The sequence below is a fragment of the Salminus brasiliensis genome, chromosome 6, assembly GCF_030463535.1.
Source record: "Salminus brasiliensis chromosome 6, fSalBra1.hap2, whole genome shotgun sequence".
In the NCBI taxonomy this organism is placed as follows: domain Eukaryota; kingdom Metazoa; phylum Chordata; class Actinopteri; order Characiformes; family Bryconidae; genus Salminus; species Salminus brasiliensis.
Window position 1 is genome coordinate 7,459,924 of NC_132883.1, and position 22,318 is coordinate 7,482,241.

The window sequence follows — 22,318 nt, forward strand, 5'->3', positions numbered from 1 at the left end:
ATCTCAGGTGTCAAAAGGTGGGGAAGGAAGGATGAGTATAGCCGTGGTAAGAGAACCCATGACACTCACTTGCCCAATGTTCTTGTTCTAAAGACTCAAATCAGCCTTGAAACAAATCAGCCTTGAGTTCTGCCACCGGTTCTAGTGTGGTAAAACACTTTGGGCACAGGGCCATTAATGTATGCACTGTGTCCTACAAAGAGGAAATAATATACGGGTGAATAAGTGCTTTGAAGACAAAGAAAAGGTCAGACAGTCGATTACAGCCTCAATAACAACGAGCCTCTAAAGAGTTTGAGGTACACCTACGGAGAAACTTGCGGCTTCACGGCTGAATTCTGCAGCATTTATCCACTGTTGCATCACTGCTGGCTGCCTTATTTACTTTCTTCTGAGCAATCGTCAAGAGAAATGAGCACTGCTGGGATTTCTGACTGGTCTCCAGAGAACGGGTAAAGCGCTTTTCTGCACTTTGTAGCCTTTATCTCTCTCCTGATGGATCTGTGTGAGTCTCACATACAAGAAACATACAGAGCGATTATCGGCAACTGAAAAAGGAGGTTTTATAAATGAGACATCGTGCAGGTGGTGAGAACATATACACATGTCCAAAAGTTTGTGGACACCCCTTTTAATGAATGCATTTAGGTACTTTTAGATGTGCAAATGCACACACACAGCCTGTCTAGTCCCTGCCAATAGAATAAGACTCTCTGGAGCAGATAAACATGAACCTATTGGCACCATGCCTAATGCCAGGCGTGGGCTATAAAGGGGTCCATGGGCTCCATCCAGTACTTTTGGGATGCGTTGGGGAGTTGGGAGTTGATCATCCCCTATCATGACCTCACTAACACCCTTGTCACTGAACACAATCAAATCCTCACAGCAATGCTCCAAAACCTAGTAGAATGCCTTCTTATCTGGACAGCAGAGACAGTAACTCCAACAGAAGCAGAATCAAGACCCTTGATTTCAGGAGAAACAATGAATGAGCAGGTGTCCCAATACTTTTGTCCATACAGTGAATCTGAGCTTCTGTCTGTTTTCTGTATTTTGATCAGCGCACACACAGGTCCGGGTTTCTGAATGTCACTTAACTGCTGTCTCACATATACTGTAAACTCTACGGCTGTACAGGAAACTGCTGTAAAACTGTCAGTGATGAGCGTGATCCACCCAGCAGGGCAGGTACCGCCAGCAGCAGAACCACAGCGTTCAACAGAACTGAGGAGCAGCAGGTACATTCACAGCGGGACTTTCCAGAGAGATAGAGAGAGAGAGAGAGAGAGAGAGAGAGAGAGAGAGAGAGAGAGAGAGAGAGAGGTTAAAACAGTCTAAACTTTTTTACATCAGTTGGGCCGCAGCACTTTTAAATGTGAGGTGATGAAACCCTTTCTCAAACTCACACACACTCCGCTCAAACACCACCTAAACCACTTCCAGGTAGTTCACTTTGTTTGGTCCAGCAAGAAGTTCACTAGAACTCAGAGCCCTTGTGCACTTAAAGCCTAAAGTACACAGGTGGTAAAGCAGAAGACCCATTCCTCAGAAGAAGACCTGCCCCAAACATAATGGAGAGAGAGAGAGAGAGAGAGAGAGAGAGAGAGAGAGAGAGAGAGCAAGAAGAAAAACAGAGTGAGAGAGAGAGAGACAGAGAGAGAGAGAGAGGACAGAGGGGGAGAGAGACAGAGAGAGAGCAAGAAGAAAAACAGAGTGAGAGAGAGAGAGACAGAGAGAGAGAGAAAGAGAGAGAGAGAGAAAGAGAGAGAGAGAGAGAGAGAGAGAGAGAGAGAAAGAGAAAGAAAGAAAGAGTGTGTGTGTGTGTGTGTGTGCTGAGCTGAGCGGGTGTGTGGTGAGGTGCTGCGTGTTTCCGGGTGCTGAGGGGAACCCCGGCTGAATCCACCTCCCGCTCAACTTATAAGAAGTGTTTGTCTCTCTCTCTCCGCGTCTCTCTCTCTCACCCCGTGTGTCTCTGTGTGTGTCTGGGAGCCAGACACTATCGGGGTGTGTAGGTGAAGTGTAGCCGGCTCCATGGCGTCCTGCCCCGGGGAGAACGAGTTCCCTTGCGGGTTCCCTCAGAGCATCTGCGACGACCTGCCTCCTCTCCACTTCCTCTGCAGCAGCTGCAACAACGTCCTGAACGAAGCCCACCAGACCCAGTGCGGACACAGATACTGCAGAGCCTGCGTGATGTGGCTCATCAGGTCAGCACACACACACACACTTACCAGGTCAGTACACACACTCATACACTTATCAGATCAGGTCACACACACACACAAACACCTCAGGTCAGAAAACACACAATCACCCATACACTCATCACACACACATACTTTCATAAACACACACACACACACATCAGTTCAGCTGAGCTTTGACACAGCAGCCCCCTTTCACCTTTGATTCGATGCTCTGTTGTTTATTTGTTCATTAGTTTTAACTGTGGTTCACTTTGATTATTTAATTAGAGAAACCATAAAAATAACTGTTAATTAATCAGTTAATTATTTTTTTAATTAAGTTTTATATTTTATTTAAAAATAAGTAAGTCTTTCAGTTAACTTCAGCAGGTCAGGCCAACAGACTGCCATTTATTCTTTTTTATGGTGCACTTTTTTGTTGTTTATTATGATATGGTTATATATATTTTTATTAATTATTATTCATTTTATGTTGATTTTTTTTTCTTTTACCAGACAATTATTTATTTAATAGTGTGGTATTATAAAATAATGTAATAATAATATAATATCATATCATATCATATCATATATATATAAGTGTGTGTGTGTGTGTTGACGTTTGGCCCCTTTTTATAAAACAGGAACAACAAGGATCTGGTGTGTACAAAGTGTAAAGAAGACCCCAGCAGTGAGAGTGACTCCAGTATGCTGACCCTGGACCATGTATGTAGTAGCCCCTCCTCTCTTACACCGCTCTGATCATCTTTCTGTTACAGCATTTAACATCAACAACAACAAAGGCTTTTATCTTTGACCTCAAACTCCTTTAAAGTTATGGGAGTGTGAGAGTGTAAGAGAGTGAGAGTGTGTGTCAGGTCTGTGGGGACAGAACTGAGATGGGAAGTCCATGACAGCCCCCTCCAGTCAGATACGTATTAAAACTGAAGTGACACACATATGACCTCATGAAAATGACCTTTACTGAGAATCAATAAGCATCATCATTCACTGCTTCTTCAGAATTTCCCATTGATCATTTACACAAATGACATCACAACCATGTAAGCTCAGTTCACCTTGCTTCACACCCCCCCACACACACACACGCTGAGAGCTAGAGTGAGCGGAGAGGGAAATTCTGTGTGTGAAGATGGGGGAGTGTTTAGTAAAGAGCACTGTAACACACTGGCTTGGTTTACTGAACATGCAGTGTGACGACTTAAGCTTGGTCTCGGGCCTAAACGGATATTCCATCAAGAAAAGTACCCGTTCACCTTTACAGCTGGATTCCCGGAGATGGACTGAGTCTTAAAGCTTGAGGACTTTGAGGAAACCATTACATATTTAATTACATAGTAGATCACAGTTTCATGCGGGTTTTAAATACGTGAGGTTAGAACCTGCATTGTTTGTTTTGATGTTAAATTCTCTGGACGTTTTGAGATGGACCCTGTGGTACTGCTGTGGCCAGCTAATCAGATTCCTCTCTCATTGACACGCTACAACCCTGCTCTCAGATAACGTTAAAACAACTTTCAGGAATGTTTAGGAAGAGAGGTTAGGGAAGTAAAGTAATACTGCTTTTCATCACAGCGTTATTACAGCGTTTCTCACATGGCATTCCCAGTTAGACAAACATTAACATCATGGAAAACTTTAGTAAGTAACTTTCCCAAAACCAAAAATGAACGACTAACACCAAACATTTAATTTCATTTAATAAATTTGATGTGAAATGTTTTCCAAACTAATGAACTGGAGCATTTATGTAAACATAGAATGAATTCTTTTCTAAATTTATACTGATAATATAAAGTCTAAATGATTTCCTTTCATTACCTTTAAAAATATACCTACCAAAGGTGAAATGCCCATATTCAGTTATGAAAATAAATGAATAAATATTACTATAGTGATACAAAAGTTTCAATAAAAACATTGTAGGAACATCCTGAAAACTTGACAGATTAAATGTTTAAAGAACCAAAAGTCGTTGGTTCCAAAACCAGCATTATGTCGCTAAAAAACATCTTCTTTGAACCTGCGTCCCATTTTGGGAGAAAGTGAAAGGTGAAACGACGTCTTTTTCAAGTGGTTGAAAAGACGTTTCCCAGACATCATGCTCATGTGGGGCGCAGATGGGTGGAACGTGGGCTAGGTGGGTTCCAGTTGGGCCTTCCAAAATGGGCCCATTGTTACAGCCCACCTTAATCTCACATGGGTCATTATTTCCTACCTATAGTTTTGGTTGAAAGTGAAGGTGAACAGACATCTTTTTCAAGTGGTTGAAAAGACATTTATTTCACTTTCAACCAAACTGGGGTGTAGTTTCGATGAATGGATGGAAGCATCCAGAAAACCGTCTACTAACCAAAACGTTGTAAGCTGGGTATGATCTGATTGATTTCACCCAACAGACACCCAATAAAATACAGATTATTATCATTAAAAAACATTGCTTCTTCATGCAGTGGTTAATTCTGGAACTATGTTATTGTTTGGCAGCCCTTTGGTAAAGTTGCAAGTAGTAGCAATGCTAGCTTGGATTGTTAGCCTATTTTTACATTTTCAGCACTTTACTGATTCATTTGAACGCTGAATCAGGTTACAGTCAGGTCGAGGTGAATGTAATGTTAGTAGTCCTGCTTACATGGAAACTGGTGTTGTTCCCTAAGAAGTTTTAATGTTTTATATCTGCTGAGTTAGTGAAGCTGCTCAGGTCAGGTTAGCTGAGTAGCTAACACTACTAAAGAGCAGTAGTCATAAAGCTTGATGTGCTGAACAAGGGTTCTTTGACTTCGAACACTAGAGGAACAAATTGACTACATTTCTACACAAGAACCCTTTTAATAAATCATAAAGGCTGCTTTGGTTTATTTTAGTGTTATTTTGTTATTATATGCTGAAGTAGGTGTAGGTCACAGGCTCTTTACTTAAGACCATGATAACTCAAAGAACCATTTGGATGCTTAAATGGTTCTTTGTCTGCTTTGCTTTTTAGCCCTTTTTAAGCCTATGGTCCGCCGGCAGGCCGAAAGTGTTATTACAAACGTCTATTATCAGAGAATAGCCCCACCAGTTTGTCTAGATGCCCCTGTAGTTACTAAGTAATACACCTTAGTGTGTGATAAGACTGTTATAAGTGTTATAAGTGTTAAAAAATTTACTTGATTTAAACGTGTATATTGTTCCAGACAAATTATGTTACATCAGCAGAAATAATTAACTAATCCAAAACCAAGACAAAGTAAGTGTGTTGAAGTTAAATGTATTTCATAACTCTGTTTTCAGCGTAAACAACCAAAACAGGTTCCACAATCGTTACGAGCCAAAGAGCCCTTTTCAGTATTTTATAGAACCCCTTTTTGCTCAAAGTGTGGCCTATCCAGCACTGTCCATCAGTAAGTTTGTTGTGTCAGAGTTAGCCAGCTGTAGCTGCTGCCCATCATTCATAAATTGTGTCATGTTTTTGTGTCACTATAAGGGTCATTAATACACCCCATATATAGAGCATTACTGTGTAGGAGGTCTTAGTCAGTCACAGTTTGAAACTATGGATCTCAGAAGTAGGCACATTTTTCCCAGTTAAAATGTCCACATGGGCTTGTATGGGTCGCCCAACTTGGAACTTGGAAAGTTTTGTCGGCTCCACGTATGGATGCCCACGAGGGTCAGTGATGGGGCCAGGAGGGGTTAAACATGGGCCCTGTCTGGATTGTGCACTGCATACAGGGCCTAAATGGGACCAGTGTGATATTTAGGTGGGCTGTAACAATGGGTTCCAGTAATAACACATGTGCAAACCCACTCACAGCCCATGCCCACCTGAAACCCACCTAGCCCACATTCCACCCATGTGAGCCGGCTGGGTTGCCTTTATAGACCCTACACAACATTAGAAAATGTCAGTATTCACATATATTGACGTTCCTGACCTCTCTGTGCACTCCAGCCACTGTATGGATCAATTTAGGATCCAGCTAAGTTGCTTAGTTTAGTGGTAGCTATTATAATATTAGTTTTAGTAATATTATTAATAATAGTAATATGAGTTTTAGTGAGTGATCATTTTCTCAGATTACTTAAATTATGGCCTTTGTACATTAAAGTCTGTATAGTCATGCTATAAATGTTGTTTTTTAGAGTGGATTATGTTGATGGGGTTTTCCAAGGGCTGGTTTTGAATAATTGTGAAACACATAGATTCGAATGTGTGCATCATATCCATGCTAATGAACTATATTATGCCAACCAATGACAGTTTGGTCTTTCAGTTTGCTTTAATTTGGCTGTAATTGTGTCAAAAGCGGAAATGATGCACACGTTTGAGAACCGCGTAAATCCAGTGCATCACTTTTTAGAGTAAATAGTAAGAAAGTAATGACTCACATTCCCGTTAAAGGAAGGTGTGTGTCACAGAGCGGGCAGGTGATGAAGCTCTTTAGTTCCTCAACTGCCCCAAAACACTAACCTGACCTTTAGTCCGGCAGTTTGACCTTGGTTTACGACAAACCCGGATTCGATCGCATCAATATTGTCATGACTCACAGGCTATGGCAGGAAAGTTCACAATTTCCCCTCTTTGCAGTTTTTCAATGATGCAGCCATCAATAAAGAGATTCAGGAGCTGAGGGTGCACTGTGTGAACCAAGGCTGCACCTGGAGGAGCACCCTGAAGGACTTTGAGGTACTTTCCTTCTAACACAGTCAAAGCGGAAACCACAGAGTCACACCGAACTGCTTTCCAAGGGAAAAAACAAGGGACATTTCCAATGGCTTTAACGTCTGATCACAAGACTTAAAGAATTTACAGCCCATAATATAACTTGAACTACTGTCACTCCTTGTTCTGTTCCTCTAAGTATCTACGCCATACAAAGACTACTAAAGCTCTGTGTCTCTCCAAATGCTGCACAGTTTATTCAACACAGTTAAAGAAAAAAAAAATTCCTTATCCTAGCAACCACCTGAATTACCATAGCATCCACATACCTATCCAAAGGTATCCATACGCTATCATACATGGCATATCAACTAGTAAACAGCACCCTGTTCACCACACCCCTTCACTCACACACCTAACAACCTTCTAGCATTATTCTAGCCGCCACCTGGGAAAGCTTAAGACCTGCTTAGCAACAGCCTAGCTCTTAGAATAGCATGGTAGCCACCAAGCATGCAAATAGCAACCACCTAGCAACCCCATAGCAACCACTCAAGAAAAGCTTAAGCTGTTCAGATATACCTTTATACAGTGTTGAAATCAGGTGTGACTCAAAGATAGGACATACACTATAAGGACAAAAGTATTCGGACACCTGCTCAATCAAGGGTATTAAAAAGAGTTGATCCTACCTTTGTTGGAGTAACTGTCTCTACTGCCCAAGGAAAAGGCTTTCTACTAGATTTTGGAGCATTTCTGTGAGGATTTGATTGCATTCAGCGGCAAGAGCATTAGTGAGGTCAGGCAGTTGGACGATCACCACCCCAACCATGCCAAACTCAGAACACTTCTTCCACTGCTCCACAGCTCAATGCTGGGGGCCTCTAGCCCACACCTGGCATTAGGCACGGTGCCAATAAGTTCATGTTGATCTGCTTCAGAAGTCGTATTCTATCGGCAGTACTTCTCTACAGGGACTAGACAAGATGTTTCAGCAATGGTTGCAATGTCAAGTAGCTGAATGCATTTATTAGAAATGATGTCCACAAACATTTCCAGGTAATTTCAAAGCCAACCTGTCCTGGTTTCCTAGTTCCTGGTGGAAAAAGTTGTAGTCTGACATGGCTGTTAGTAACAGATCTTACGTTATTTACACGTGATCTCTTTGACCTCGTCTGTGAGATCAGGACATTTCTCACACCTTGACATTTCTCACACGTCAATGAATCTGGTGTTTCTCCTACAACACAGGTTCGAAACTGCAGACTTTCCAACCTGGAACAGACGTCTGCATTCTCTGTGACGGTTCTGATGTGATGTAATGGGGTATTTGGGGCCATAGAAACACACCAGTCTTTTTGCCATGCATTTTTCATGGTCTGGTGGCCTAAATTACTACAGCAGACTTTGGTTACTTTGTGGTCAGTTCATTATATAATCGGACCACAAGTCTACTCCTAAGTAGGACGATAGCTATATCAACCTCAGTCAAACTGTCCAGCAGGTATTACTGATTTTTTTGGAGATGTTCACCGTTTGTCTCCTGTGGTTCTTCTGTGCTGCTTCTGGACTCTCTTTGAGCGCCAGTGGTGTAACTAGGATCTTCTAGGATGGGCCCAAGTGGCCACAGTTATCTAAACATTAACTTTTTAACCCGTTCTAGGACCACCAGAGCCAGTGTGAATACGCCCTGATCCCCTGCAACATTGGTTGTGGTCTGATGGTGCTGAGGAAGACTCTGGCCTCCCACCTGGAGAAAGGCTGTCCCAACAACAAGACCACATGCCAAATGTGCTCCTGCATGATGACGCCTGCAGAACTGCAGGTAAGACAAGTTGACAGTGCAGAGACACTGAGTAATAATAAGCCATTTGCTTATAAGCATGTTGTTTTGCTGCCTAGAATAGCGATGTCATATTTCCATATTGATGGGTTTGGTATCGGTATCGGGCTGATATCAGCAGAAAACACCACAATCCTATAACACATTAATGTAACAAAATGTAAAATGTAAATCACCATTTACCATCATTTGACATAATGGAAAGAACAACTGCCAGATTTACATTATACCACAAAAAAACTAAAATTTCTTTGAATGATAAGCCTTTCTGTGTTAAGGGATTAACCCAATTACTGCCAATTACCCAATTAACCAACCCGTTCCTAAGCTCCCCCTAGCACTAGCAAAGCCCCCAACACTAGGAGAATAAGAACTTCTCCTCCAGTACAGCAAAAACCAGCCACTGCCTTTTTTCAACTTTTTAATTGCCGGGCAGCTGACACGCTTGGAGGAAAGCACCGGGTCCTCAGCTCTACCGTACCAGACGCCTGTGCCAGCCAACATCACAGCACCATCTACCCACCCGGACAGAGCACGGCCTGTTGTGCTCTCTCAGACTCCTGCTGCTGATGGCAAAGCGGCATGGCTCTGAATTTAAACTCGTGACCCTCAGGCCATAGTAGCAGCGTATTAGACTGCTGAGATACAAGAGTTTTGCATGACAGCATTGATATGAGTGTAAACATAACCGGGTTTTGAAGCGTATTTGAACAGTATTGTCAGTCCGGCCTCACAGCGCTCTATGTATTGAGCCTTTCTTTCCTCACTAGTCAGGCATAGTTTGGGGGGCAGTTTGCCCTTGGTGAAACCCCCCGTGGTTTTGTCTAAGCCACAGTCCCCAGCGTGCAGTCCAGACCCATATTTCCTCCCTCGCCTTGCCCACTGCACCAGCGCTCAGGGACAGGGATTAGAGCTGAGAGGGGGGGGGGGGGGAACAGAAAAACAGTTTAAACCTCAGGACTCCAATATGGTCGTCTAATCCACACATAAAGGAGCTTCCAGACTTTCAGCATTGACTAAAAGCATCTCGGGAAGCATCTTCAAGCTGTTGGGGGGTTATTTCTGCGAGACGACCTCATACACTTCAGATTAAGATATGGAGTGATTATTGTGTAGAAGAACTATGAGATTAGACTGTTATAAGATGAGGCCATAAATAGCATTTCTAGAAGACGTGTGTGTGCTGCTAGACTGTTAATGTGATATAATCTTATAAAGTTCCTTTAAGGTTCTTGTGAAATATAATTCATTTGTGTCTGTGTGTTTTTTTTCTCCACACAGAAGCATTCTTGCTCTAATGGAAATGACAAGAAGCTGACAAAAGTAGAGAAACGACAGAAGGTAAAATAAATAAATCCATTTAAAAAAGTCTAAACCTTGTAGCCTTCACTGACTGGAGAAGATAAAATCACTGCTTTTTGTTTTACTTCCAAAAGAGAATAATTCAACGTGTGTGTGTGTGTGTGTGTGTGTGTGTGTGTGTGTGTGTGTGTGCTTAGGGCAGTGGGTTTAACATATTTCTCTCTTCTTCTCTTTTTAAAGGATAGTAAGCAGACCAGCCCTAAGCGGAAAGAGTTGTGCGCCTTCTTTGAAATCGGATGCACGTACAAGGTAACACTTAATCAGGTTGAGTTAAGCACTATTAGTAATCCATAATCCATTACCACAGTTTATTACTGACTTAGAGAACTCATATTTTAGTATGATGAATAGAGGAAAGACTGGTAAATATATATAAATGTAGATTAAAAAACTGGAGAATAGAATTAAAAAAGATAGATTAAAAAACTGGAGAATGAAATCTCTAATATAATAATATCTCAATAATATCCGGCTACTTTTACCCCAACATATTTTTAGCTTTTTTTTGAGGAACAGATTCATGCTAAATGGACTAGCATCCCAATAAAACCATCACACAGTACATGAATGAAATGGGGAAAGGCTGAAGGGAAATGGTTTTTACTTTACAAGGTTTTGTTCCTATGATGACAACTGTATATGTAGTATATGTAACAAGATGCTGTGCAAACTGAGCTGTTCTACAGTGAACATAACCAGGTATCGAGCCTATAGAGCCTTTCTTTCACCACTAGTGAAAAATAGGTAGGTTAAAACACAGAAAGAAACAAGATAATTCAAGTTAATTATAATGCAAACTGGTTTAGGAGAAACAGATAACATGAACAATATGTAAATATTAAATATAATATTTAACTGAAAAGCAATGATGAATGCATTTAAAGATGCAATAATTCTATACATAATTAATTAACAGTAGTTTATAGTTGACAGTCAACGTAATTGTTTTGACTTACTGCACTAATACAGAATTCAATCATATGTGTTTTCCAAGTATTTTAAAACCCATAGCTCAAATTCTACACTCTGATTGGCTGAGCCAGGCCTCAGACTACTTGATATGTATGACTACCCACATTGACAGATTACTATAATAATGCAACTACAGAAATTAAAAACCATTGTGCCGTGGCCTGCTGTTAATGACTTGGCAGAAGAGCTACTAATTATGATCATAATTACTCATAAAACATTTCTGCAATTTGACTTTTTATAAAAGCAGTCTAAGCTGTGAGTGTAACAGAAGGGAGGCAGAGGCGGGAAATGATGCAGAGCTTCCTTTTAGGGGCAATCCAGCACCCTTAGTCATCATAGCAGACATGGGTCACAGCAGCAAGCCAAGCAATTCCAGAAGGAATGTCCAAAAAACAGAGCAGGGGCCCAAATACAGAGAAACAACAAGAACAAGGTCCCAAACTGCAGCTGAGTGCTTTTGAGAACTAGCTGCAGGTGTGTGAGATGATGAGTGGGTGGCGTTGGGGTTGGAGTGGGTCCATCCAGGCTGGGCAGGTCCACATGGAGTCTTCTGAGAAGGGCGACACCCTGACAATGAGAGGGGGCATGGGTTACACCCATTGTTACTGTGGGTTAGCCACAGTAAAAATGACAGTCGCTGTCCCTCTTGGTCTTTCAGGGTAACCCCGATAAGGTCCGTGAGCATGAGGTCAGCAGCACCAATGCTCATCTGCATCTCCTGGTGGGGGCCCTCAGAAATGTCCAGATGTCGGTGCCTTCTCCACCTGAGAGGACTGTTCAGTATCATGCCCTGGACCTGCTCCTTCAAAGCCAGGACTTGGCCCCCCTCAGCCCTCTCAATGACGGAGAGCTGGAGACAGACGGTGGGGACACGGGCGCCAGCGACAAAGCCCTGAGCCTGCATGATGACCAAGCCGAGCTAGAGGTAGGCCAGCAGCTGCACGCCCTGCAGCAGAGACTGCAGATCATGGAGAACATCATCGCAGCACTGAACCGAGAGGTGGAGAAGACCCAGCTGACCGTGGTGGCACTGGAGAGAGACAACCACAGTAACATGAAGGTCATCCAGCACTTAGAGGCTGTGGTAGGTCCAGTTTATGCTCACATTATGCTTCATTGTGTCAAATAACTGTCAATAGGAATGTGTCAGAATAAATAAAGCATGTTTGTGACTTTTAGCTAGCTAGATAGAGACAGGGCAAGGCTTCAGTTCCAGTCTAGAGTCTAAACATTTGCAAACTGGTCGTGACCAAGGCCGAACCATCATATTTTTGGCTAAAAGCAAGCTAGCCAGCTAGTGTTGTTGGAAATATTGATATATCAATACTGAACATTTACAAACAACACTATATTACTTTCCCAAAGTACCAATACTATTCATATCAAATAGACTGTCCTGCTTGCGCTTCCCTTCGACCCACACAGGCTTCTGTAACGCACCGTTGTCAAGGAGGCCTCGGTAGCAGTGCAGCTTGTTGTGCTAAAATGGTTTTATGGTAAATAGTTTATCACATCCTGTGGAAAATAACTTTTCCACAGGTTTTCTCAAGTATGGAGGTGCACGGACAGGCGATTAGTCATGCCACGTAGGTGTGGTGAGATGAAAATCAGTGAAATCTACAACATTTAGCACAGTTTAAGCAGGAAGGATATGTCTATATGTGCTATACGCGGAAAACCTCAAGCGCTGAACGACATAGCTTTTAAATCTTAAAGCTTTTCTGAAGGATTTCTAAGACAAGCTGCATCTGTAGTGATAGTTACTACAATAATGAATGCTCCCTGTGTTCATTATGAATAAAAACATAAGGTTGTTGAGACGGTAGCTGCATTTCAGTTCATGTCTGGTGTGACCGTAAGCCTCATTTTGAGCTAGAATACTCAGACAGACACACTCAGTGTTGTATATTGTGTGTGGTAGTCACTGCTATGAAATGTGGTTAATATGTATATTTCTACGTCAGTGTGAGGCTGATCAGATGTCAGACAGATTTGACATGTATAGATTATGGTGGGTAAAGTATAACTTGATGGAGGGAGCTGCTGTCGTGCTTGATCGTGTACCTCTGTATAAAACCATGAGGAGGTGATGAAGGTAAGATGGATTAAAAACCAGTTCAGATCAATTCCAAATACAAATAACTCTTTTATAATATGCATCTTTTATAATATAATATTATCATCTTAGGCTTGCTGGTTATGTTAATTGTTAAAAATAATAATAAAGATTTGCATCTTTGTAGTAGCACAAATTATATTGATAATCAGGATATTGAAAACTTCAGTATTATGGCAGCATTATATATATATATATATATAGAGAGAGAGAGAGAGAGAGAGAGTGTTTTCCCCACTTTTTCTTCACTCCGATATGTGAATAGGCGAGAACATGTAAAAGTCTTCATGGTTGTGACATCACTACCACAGAAAAAAAAGAAAAGGTCGTAAGAAGTGCCCACTTAGTTGGTGCTCATAGTCTGTTTACCTTTTATGTGCATTTTAATATCATTTTAAATGTGTTTTTAAACTTACATCACAGCATGATGTGATCGCAGACTCACAAGGATCCATAAAGCAGCTAGTGCCTTGTTGTCTCTTACTGAAAGTCCATTAAGGACATAATAATGGTTACCGAAGTGCTTCACGTTTACTACCTGCTCAGTGTACTTCATGAAGTATTGACAGATTTTACTCTCCTCATCCTGGTTGCACACGGTGTGCTGTTTTCCAATGCAGCTATATGAAGTTGTTGTTCGATACTCAGGCTGAATTATAACCATTTTTTTTTTTTTTTTTTTGCAGTGAGTAGACGCTGCAGTGTGTAGCCCAGCTCTACTCTGCTGCAGTGCCAGTAAAGCATTTCTGTGTAAACATCCTTGATATTTATACGAAATATCTTCAAATATCCTGTCAGTCTTGTCGGCTGGATTCTGGCTCTGCAATGTAGCTGCATTCGCAATGTCGAGCAGGGCCAGAAAGTAAAGCTGTGTCTGCTGTTTGGTTCGTCTCAGTAATTTCTTATTTCTCTGATAAGAAAACCTTTTGACTCGAAATGCGCTTATAATAGAAGCCAATAGGCAGCTGCATACTTTAGGGCACATATCATGTAAAATCTTGCGGTTGTATATTTCATATATGTAAATTAAGCTGCACAAACAGCTTGTTTGAAGTCATTGTTTTGTGATGTCACAAACACATGAAAGCTCCCGACTACTCATTCTCATGATAGTCTGCTAACTGTTATCTGAAGGTGTAATGAATTTACTCCGAACTGGCTGAGTCTTTCATGTGGAGAATTTTTTCTGTACTTTTCCTCTGCTGGATTTAAGCTGGGCAGGGTTAAATTTGGCCTGTGTGATGTCAGATTGGCTAAAGAACCAATCAGAGTTAGCAGTATGTTTACATCACCTACCTCGAGTCCACTAGATAACTGCGCTAGATCATCTAACCTGCCTCCCCCAGCGGGATCTAACTATGTAGCAAATCTAGATGTCCCACACGTATGCAAAACCGCCCCTGTGCGTCCAGTTTGATCAAGCCACTCCTCATCCTATCACCTTTTATAGCTCCTCAGTGTATTCAGGGATTTTTTGTGATTCTGACTTTCTGACTGCTTTTTCATGTTTCATGTCTCTCGTAAAATAAACTGCCATATTCTTTATCTGTGATTCAAATCAGTCCAACTGCAGCAGGGTGTGAGTTTATATCTCATCACAGGGTTCAAAGCAGTCAGCTGATAAAGACACATCATTATCACTTCATTCAGCAGCTTGTTATCCCTCCTAGGTAGGGTTGGTGTGCATGTTTGTGTCTGAACACTCATGTTTTCTTTAATTCTTCTTAATTTCTTTAATGTTAATAAACATTCATGTTTATTATTTTAATCAGAGGAAAGAAACAGAGTGGAGTTCTTTATAATGAATATGCTCATCTGGCAGACCTATTCTGGTCTATTCTAACCGAGAGACCATGGGGATAGTGTTTCTCCAAAGTGTCCTGTTTTCTTTTCAGGGCTAGAAAATTCCGCTAGTTCAGACAGGCAGGCAGACAGACAGACAGACAGACAGACAGATGGATGGATGGATGGATGGATGGATGGATAGATAGATGGATAGATAGATAGATAGATAGATAGATAGATAGATAGATAGATAGATAGATAGATAGACTGATTGATTGATTGATAGGTAGATTGACAGGTAGGTAGGTAGGTAGGTAGATAGAGATTTAGGTAGATAGATTGATTGATTGATTGATTGATAGGTAGATATGCAGATAGATAGATAGACTAATTGATTGATTGATTGATTGATTGATTGATAGGTAGATTGACAGGTAGGTAGGTAGGTAGGTAGATAGAGATTTAGGTAGATAGATTAATTGATGGATTGATTGATTGATAGGTAGATATGCAGATAGAGAGTCAGGTAAATTGATAGATAGATCCTAGCAGGTTCAGACCAAGAGCCGAGACCACAAGATGAGTAAAGAAGTCTCCAACAATCCTTAAATGTCACCACAGGACCCACAGGTAGCTCTCACCACAGAAGATGTCAAAGTACAGCACCTACCTTCAGAAACAGACTGCACATGTCTGATGTTCATGGGAGGTGTGCAAGGAGGAAACTCTTGCTGTCAAAAAAACATCAGGCCAAGACTAAAGTTTTCCAGAGACATCTAGACCAAGATCAGGACTTTTGGAACAATGTGATTTGGACCGAAGAAACCTGAGTCCTGCACTGATGTGTGTGGGTTTTTTTTTTTTTTTTTTTTTTTTTTTTTTGACAGCAAGGATTTTTCCTCCTTGCACACCAGCCATGAAAATCTAACTTGTGCTGTTGTTTCTTTCTGATGGTAGATGAACTGATTTAAAATGAAGCATTCAAGGCGTGATTGAAGTGTAGGCCTCCACATACTAACATAATGAATAAATACAATGAGTTTTTAATACTTGTCAATGTCTTGCAGTCAGTCTGGAACCCAGTCTGGTTCTAAAATTCACAGAGAATATTTCAGCGATGCTTTCAGCGCGTACAAAAAGAACGACGGCTCAGAGGACATACCGTTCTGTTTTGCGGCATCTCAAGGCCGTTTTTGCTTCTGTTTTAGGAGTCATGAGCCCCCCTCTGTGAGGGTCTTTATAAATGAGGCCTTTTCTGCTGCTGTTTTTCAGGTAGCGGAGCAGCAGCAGAGACTGATCAGGAAAGACTTGCACATCGCCTCGTTACAGCAGAGCATCAGTGCGCAGCAGGACGTCTCCTACGACGGCACCTTCCTCTGGAGGATCTGTGATGTCAGTCAAAAGCTGAAAGAGGCTGCCACAGGGCAGAAGAGCAGTCAATACTCTCCAGGTAAACTCTCACACACACATAGACACGCGGTGCCAATATGCTGCGCTGCTGTCAGTGCTATACAGCACGTAAAGAATATTGATGCATTGCATTTATTGGATTCAGATATGCATGTCATTGCAATATGAATAATCTAGAATATGAATAATTATATGTCTAAAATGCATTTTAAGTTAAGTATTATTTAACTTATTTTAAGTTAAGCATGTGATTTTGCTCAGATGCAGTTTTACAACCCTGTTTACAACCCTGTTATTTTGTCTCAGAATGAAACCCGCTGTTTTTCCTTTTACGGTGGTCTTGGTCAATAGTGGCTTGTTTACATCACCCTGACGGCCCACAGCAGCATAGCCTAGCCAGCCTAGGCTAGCTTAACCTAGCATTGTAGCAACAACAAATTTGTTATTTTTAATTATTCCCAAGTCTTTCTGGATAGTGTTGCTGTTCATTCTGAGTCCTCTTAATGCACTGTGTGGTTAGCTAGCTGGGGATTTCACCAGGTTTGCACTTCTCACTTTTTCTTGTTGGCCTAACGTTAGCTTTTAGCCAGTCTCGCTGGCTTCCCTGCGCCACATACAGTGAAATGGTACTTTTACTTCCTTGTGCCACTTCCCCACACAGTAATCCTCAATGGTGCTTGCTCCAGTTGTCTTTCTCCCTTCACCAGTCCGCCTTGTGTTAGCATTTAGCCTCTTTAGCCTCTCTTCCAGATTTTCCCAAAGAAGCCATTGTGTCTAAAGGCTTTACAAGTGTGCTGGGAGTATAAGGTTGAAAGATGTAAATATAACTCATAAGTCAATATAAATATAATATAAATATAAGTCAAGGCTGTTATGAAACAGTTTGGGGGTTTTGGAATTGGGCCTTTTTCCAGCTCAATGTTTAACATTTTGATTATATTGGATAATCTTTTGATGATCTATGCCAGGATAAAAAATACACTATATGGGCAAAAATATTGGGACACACCTCTTAGTCATTGCATTCAGGTGTTTCATTCAGTCTCATTGCTACATGTGTATAAAATCAAGCACCTAGCCATTAGTAAAAGAATTCATTCCAGCGTGGTTCTGTATATAATTGGAGCCACCGCTGCAACAACAACAAGTCAGCTGGGTAAATTTCTTCCCTCCTAGATCTTCCACAATCAACTGTGAGTAGTATTATTGAACAGTGGAAGCGTTTAAAAAGGTGCACGTATTTGTCAGTGTACAGTGTACACTGTACAGCGAAATGTGTCCTCCGCATTTAACCCATCTGGTAGTGAACACACACTCACATGTGTTAGGGGCAGTGAGTACACACACACACACCCAGAGCGGTGGGCAGCCAACTCCAGCGCCCGGGGAGTGGCAGCTTGCGTTTAGGAGGAACCACAGAGAGCAACTTAGCCACCAAGTGTCTGACCACGTAAAGTTACAGAGCGGGGTCAGGGCCGAATGCTGAGCTCCGAGCAGAGTGCAGAAAAGTCTCCAACGCTCTGCTGGCTCAATAACTGCAGAGCTCCAGACCTGCTGCTGTTAGAGCTGCAAAGGGTGACCAACTCCATATTAATGCCTATGGATTTAGAATGAGATGTCATTAAAGCTTCTGTAGATGTAATGTGTAGGTGTCCCAATACTTTTGCCCATATAGTGTAGCTTTGTTTCACATTTGAATAAAAAACGCCCTTTTCTCTGTGCAGATACATTACATTGCATATTAAATGAACCTACATGAAGCATTAACACTGTTTGTGCCATATGATTATGTATCATATTTGGACAGTGAAGATAATGTAGCAGTAAGTAGTGGAGAGAGAGACAGCAGTACATTTATAAAACTCTAAAACCTGTCCAGTTGTTTTAACTAAAATCCAGTATGATGCACAATTTACATTTTTAATTGTTTGATTTATTGTTGTTTTTTCAGCCTTTTACACATCCAGGTATGGCTTCAAGGTGTGCATGCGGCTGTACATGAATGGAGATGGGGTGGGGAAAGGAACGCACATCTCTCTTTTCTTTGTCATCATGAAAGGAGAATATGACCCTCTTCTTTTATGGCCCTTTAAGCACAAGGTAGGACACAAGAATGAACACGTACACAACCACTGTACACAACCTATTCCACAATAACTCAGTCCCCTTACCATGCCTCACGTAAAAACAGTTACAGCAGGGAATACAGAATACAGATCAATCTTTTAAGGCCCTTTTTTAACGTTCTTTAGGCAGGCCGTCAACCGCGTGCCGTGCATGTTGATTTAGGACGTGTCAGTGAGTCTTTGCTATGGTATCGTATTTCTAAGTCTCTTAATTAATCATGGGTGTGTTTTGGGCGTACTGTCCAATAAACCAATCAGCGTGTCACTCGCCATTCCCTTTAAGAGCCAGGTGCGGTCTGACTTGCTATTTCAATGGCGCATCGCATACTGTCTAGGAAGGCTCGCTGAAGCGGTGGGACGCCTCACCTTTAGAAAAATGGGTCTGTGCACTGCTGCATGTCTATGTGTGCGTGCATTGGGCACGCTTGGGCAAGCAATTAACGTCTGACTGTTGACGTCTGCCTAGGTTGTTTTCAGTCAGTGGTGTACCTGTGTTTTCGTCACCAAGATAGCAATACGCCAGAAATCTACCTGAACACACCTGATGTCGAGACCACCGCGTCCATCGGAGTAGATATATTCACAAGCACCAGTGCCATTTAAACGACACAGGTGGAAGGCCACAGGGCAACGCTCCTTGCACAGGGTGTAATTTAGAGCCCTCAGAGTAACTGCTGTTCTTTTGTTGCATTGCCTTATAATCATGTAATCGCATGATTAAATATGTAATAAATACAAAAAAAAATAAGGTTATATACAATTGTATACAAATGTAATTGCCTATTCATAGGTTTTTTTCTAATCACGTTATGCCATGTCCAGACTACATGACTTTGAAAGCAGTCAGACTAAAAACTAATGCTTTGTCACTCCTCCAGGTGACGTTCTTCCTCATCGATCAGAACCAGAGGGAGCATGTGGTTGACGCGTTTCGCCCCGATCTCTGCTCCGCGTCTTTCCACCGGCCCATCTCTGAGATGAACGTGGCCAGCGGCTGCCCACTCTTCTTTCCTCTGGCTAAGCTGCGCTCGCCCAAGCACGCCTACATCAAGGACGACACGCTCTTTATCAAGTGTGTGGTGGACTCGTCCTGAGCCCTCCTGAGCGGGGGAGAGCGGCTGAATGGAAAGGACTAGCTGTGGTCAACACTGTAAAACAACTGATTTGGTGTTTTAACTTGAGTTCAATGAACATTGAAGGCAGTTTGGTACGGATACCGTACGTGTCTTTTTCAAATATTTATCTTTTTATGAAACTGAATGTGCATTTAATGCTAAAAACTATGATTGTAGCAAATGATAATTAAGAGAGCACTGGGTAAATATGTTGCAATGACCTATTTAACTATAAAAAAAAGCTAATTTGGGGGGACAGATCTCACCTGAAGCTCATCCTCCTTCCAGTCTAACCTCCTATACATTCCTCTATGTTTTCTTTCCTGTGACAAGGTTTTCGCACCCCACACTGTTTAAAGTATAAGATCCTTGAGGAACTTTTGGAGGTTCTTGTGTATCAAACAGAGAAGGAACCTTTTAGGGGCTTTAAGCAATCTTCAAGGAAAGGCTTTTAGCAGAACATGTTCCTTAAGGATCCTCAGGGCACTTTAAGAGGTTCCTCTATGGGATCTTATACTTATACAGTTCAGCACCACCCCCTTGCCCGATTTTCCTAGAGGTATCTCTCGATCCTAAAGCTGTTCATCAGCAGGGGTTTGGACTTCTACCTGCTGTCCAGGACTCCAGTTCTCAGTTCTCAGGGTTCTCTCACCACCTATAATTCTGCACCCTCTTCTCAAAAACCAATATGATGAAGGTGGGGTCCAGCCTGCCAAGTTTCTATTTATTTCTATTCATTCTATTGCCTTATGATGTTACCCACCCTTCATTTGAAGACCTACAACAGGTTGACAATGGGATTACAGAAGCGATCTTGCCGATGCCCTCCTCCAGACCAGACACCATGGATGCCTTAACCAGTGTACCACCACGATGAAGACACCCAAGATTATTCTGATATTAGTTTTACTATAGATCATCATCATCACCAGCTTCATCATTGTATCCACTTAGTCCAGTTCAGGGTCAAAGTGGCAAATAGGGCAAGCAAAGAAGCCAAAGTATCCCCACCTCTACTTCCACCAGCTCCTTCTGGGGTCTCTCCAGGCACTCTCAGGCCAGCCAGGAGATTAATAACCCCTCCAGCAGATCCTGGGTCTTCTGCTGGGTCTCCTCCCAAGCGGTCGTGCCAGGTACACCTCCGATGGGACGCAACCGAGATCCATCCTAATCAGGTTCCCAAACACCTCATCTGGCTCCTTCTCAACACACAGAGCTCAGCACGAACAGATATTGTGGGTGGACCCTGTGCACCCACCACCCACAAGGACAGTGCCCATCAGGCAAAGGGTAAGGGTGGATGGGCTTATTTCCATAATACACTGTATATGACTACTATATGCTATTTTAGTTAAAACTGTATTTTTGAAGTTTTTAAGTAACAGAATATGGTGTAATGTTAGAAATGTCTATACCTTTATGTGTTTTGGACCCTCGGCCCACCAAAACGCTGCACGTTATCCACTTGGCTAGCTCTCACTGTGAGGTTTTTATACGTTTGAAAGCAGTGCAGTATTGTAACAGCCACCAAGAGGGCAATTAGCATACAGCGAGTGAATTCAGCTCTGAAACCTATACGCACAATTCAGTAAGTGATGAACACTTACAGTAAAAAAGTTACCTAAATGTTCCTTGACATAAATCTCATGTAATATCTGCCCAACTGCTGTCAAATGATGTTTCATTGGGAATACGAGAGGCGGCCAAAAGCAGGTGCTGCTTGTTCATCTGCTTAAAATATCCATGATACATTTTACCCTATGTTAGTTTGTGACCCACTCTGACCATGTGGGTCTTCTAATGTGGTCCTGAATGAAATAATGCAAAACATGGCATAAAGTGGAACCGAGACCCCAAAGGTGTAATGGATGAGCTAAATCTGAATGGAACAGCGAACCTGCTTTTGAGAGCCCTCTCTAATTCTACCTTCCTGTATTTGGTTTAAAAATGAGCCTTGTTTCCAGGAAATGCATGAACAAACCTTAATGGATTATTATCCATAAAGAAGTAGAGGTGGTTTTCTGTCAGGTATGAAATGTTAAAAATGTTTTAATGATTGTAAATCTTTAAACATCTCATTACTTTGTTCTATTTAATAGCGCACAGTAAGTGTTCATCCCCAAATACATTCCATTCACTTTGCACATGGTGTCTCTCCTTTTTTAACGGTGCTTCACAGGTGACAGTGGGAGTCACATTAGATCTAATATCATGAATTAGGCTGTATGGAGGCACATGCTGATAGTTTGCTCGCTCGATGAAACAGATAATGGCGTTTAATGAGCAGAATTATACACTATGTCAAGGGTATTAACAGGGAGTTTGTCTGCAGAAACAGACAAGGCTTTACTCTAGATGACAAAGACCCATATTTACCATTAGTGTTGGACACTAATACACACATACACACTAGTGAGAAAACGCACACAGTGGACATCACTGCACCATTCTAGGAGCAGAGAGGGTCAAAGGCCCAATAGGGACAGCTTACAAAGCCCATGTATTGAACCCACAACCCTGTCATCTAACCGCTGAGCCACTAGTACTACTAGCGCCAATCGCACTGCCTTAGTACTATTACCCAACCCAGACTTTGCTTAGCCTTCTAAATCAGACAACATCGGGCGTTCTCAGGGTAGTATGTCATTAGCCATACCTTGTAGTTATGAGGATTTGATTGCATTCACCTATCCACATAAGTAGGTCAGGTGCTGGATGATCAGTTCTGGGTCAC

At 41.9% G+C, this 22,318-nt stretch overlaps 1 protein-coding gene across 1 annotated transcript; it reads left to right on the plus strand.

Moving 5' to 3' along the window:
- The first annotated feature begins 1,899 nt into the window (after nt 1-1,899).
- traf1 (TNF receptor-associated factor 1) lies at nt 1,900-21,698 on the plus strand. The gene is made up of 10 exons (XM_072680826.1): nt 1,900-2,207; nt 2,831-2,912; nt 6,778-6,876; nt 8,516-8,677; nt 9,977-10,036; nt 10,238-10,306; nt 11,691-12,116; nt 16,206-16,383; nt 18,295-18,443; nt 19,348-21,698. The coding sequence occupies exons 1-10, from the start codon at nt 2,035-2,037 to the stop codon at nt 19,561-19,563; spliced, it is 1,614 nt and encodes a 537-aa protein (XP_072536927.1). The 5' UTR covers nt 1,900-2,034; the 3' UTR covers nt 19,564-21,698.
- The last annotated feature ends 620 nt before the right edge of the window (nt 21,699-22,318 follow it).

Coding starts and splice junctions, on each gene's coding strand:
- traf1 (XM_072680826.1), top strand. CDS start 2,035: ATGGCGTCCTGCCCCGGGGAGAACGAGTTCCCTTGCGGGTTCCCTCAG. Junction 2,208..2,830: donor TGCGTGATGTGGCTCATCAG/GTCAGCACACAC, acceptor TTTATAAAACAG/GAACAACAAGGATCTGGTGT. Junction 6,877..8,515: donor GCACCCTGAAGGACTTTGAG/GTACTTTCCTTC, acceptor AACCCGTTCTAG/GACCACCAGAGCCAGTGTGA.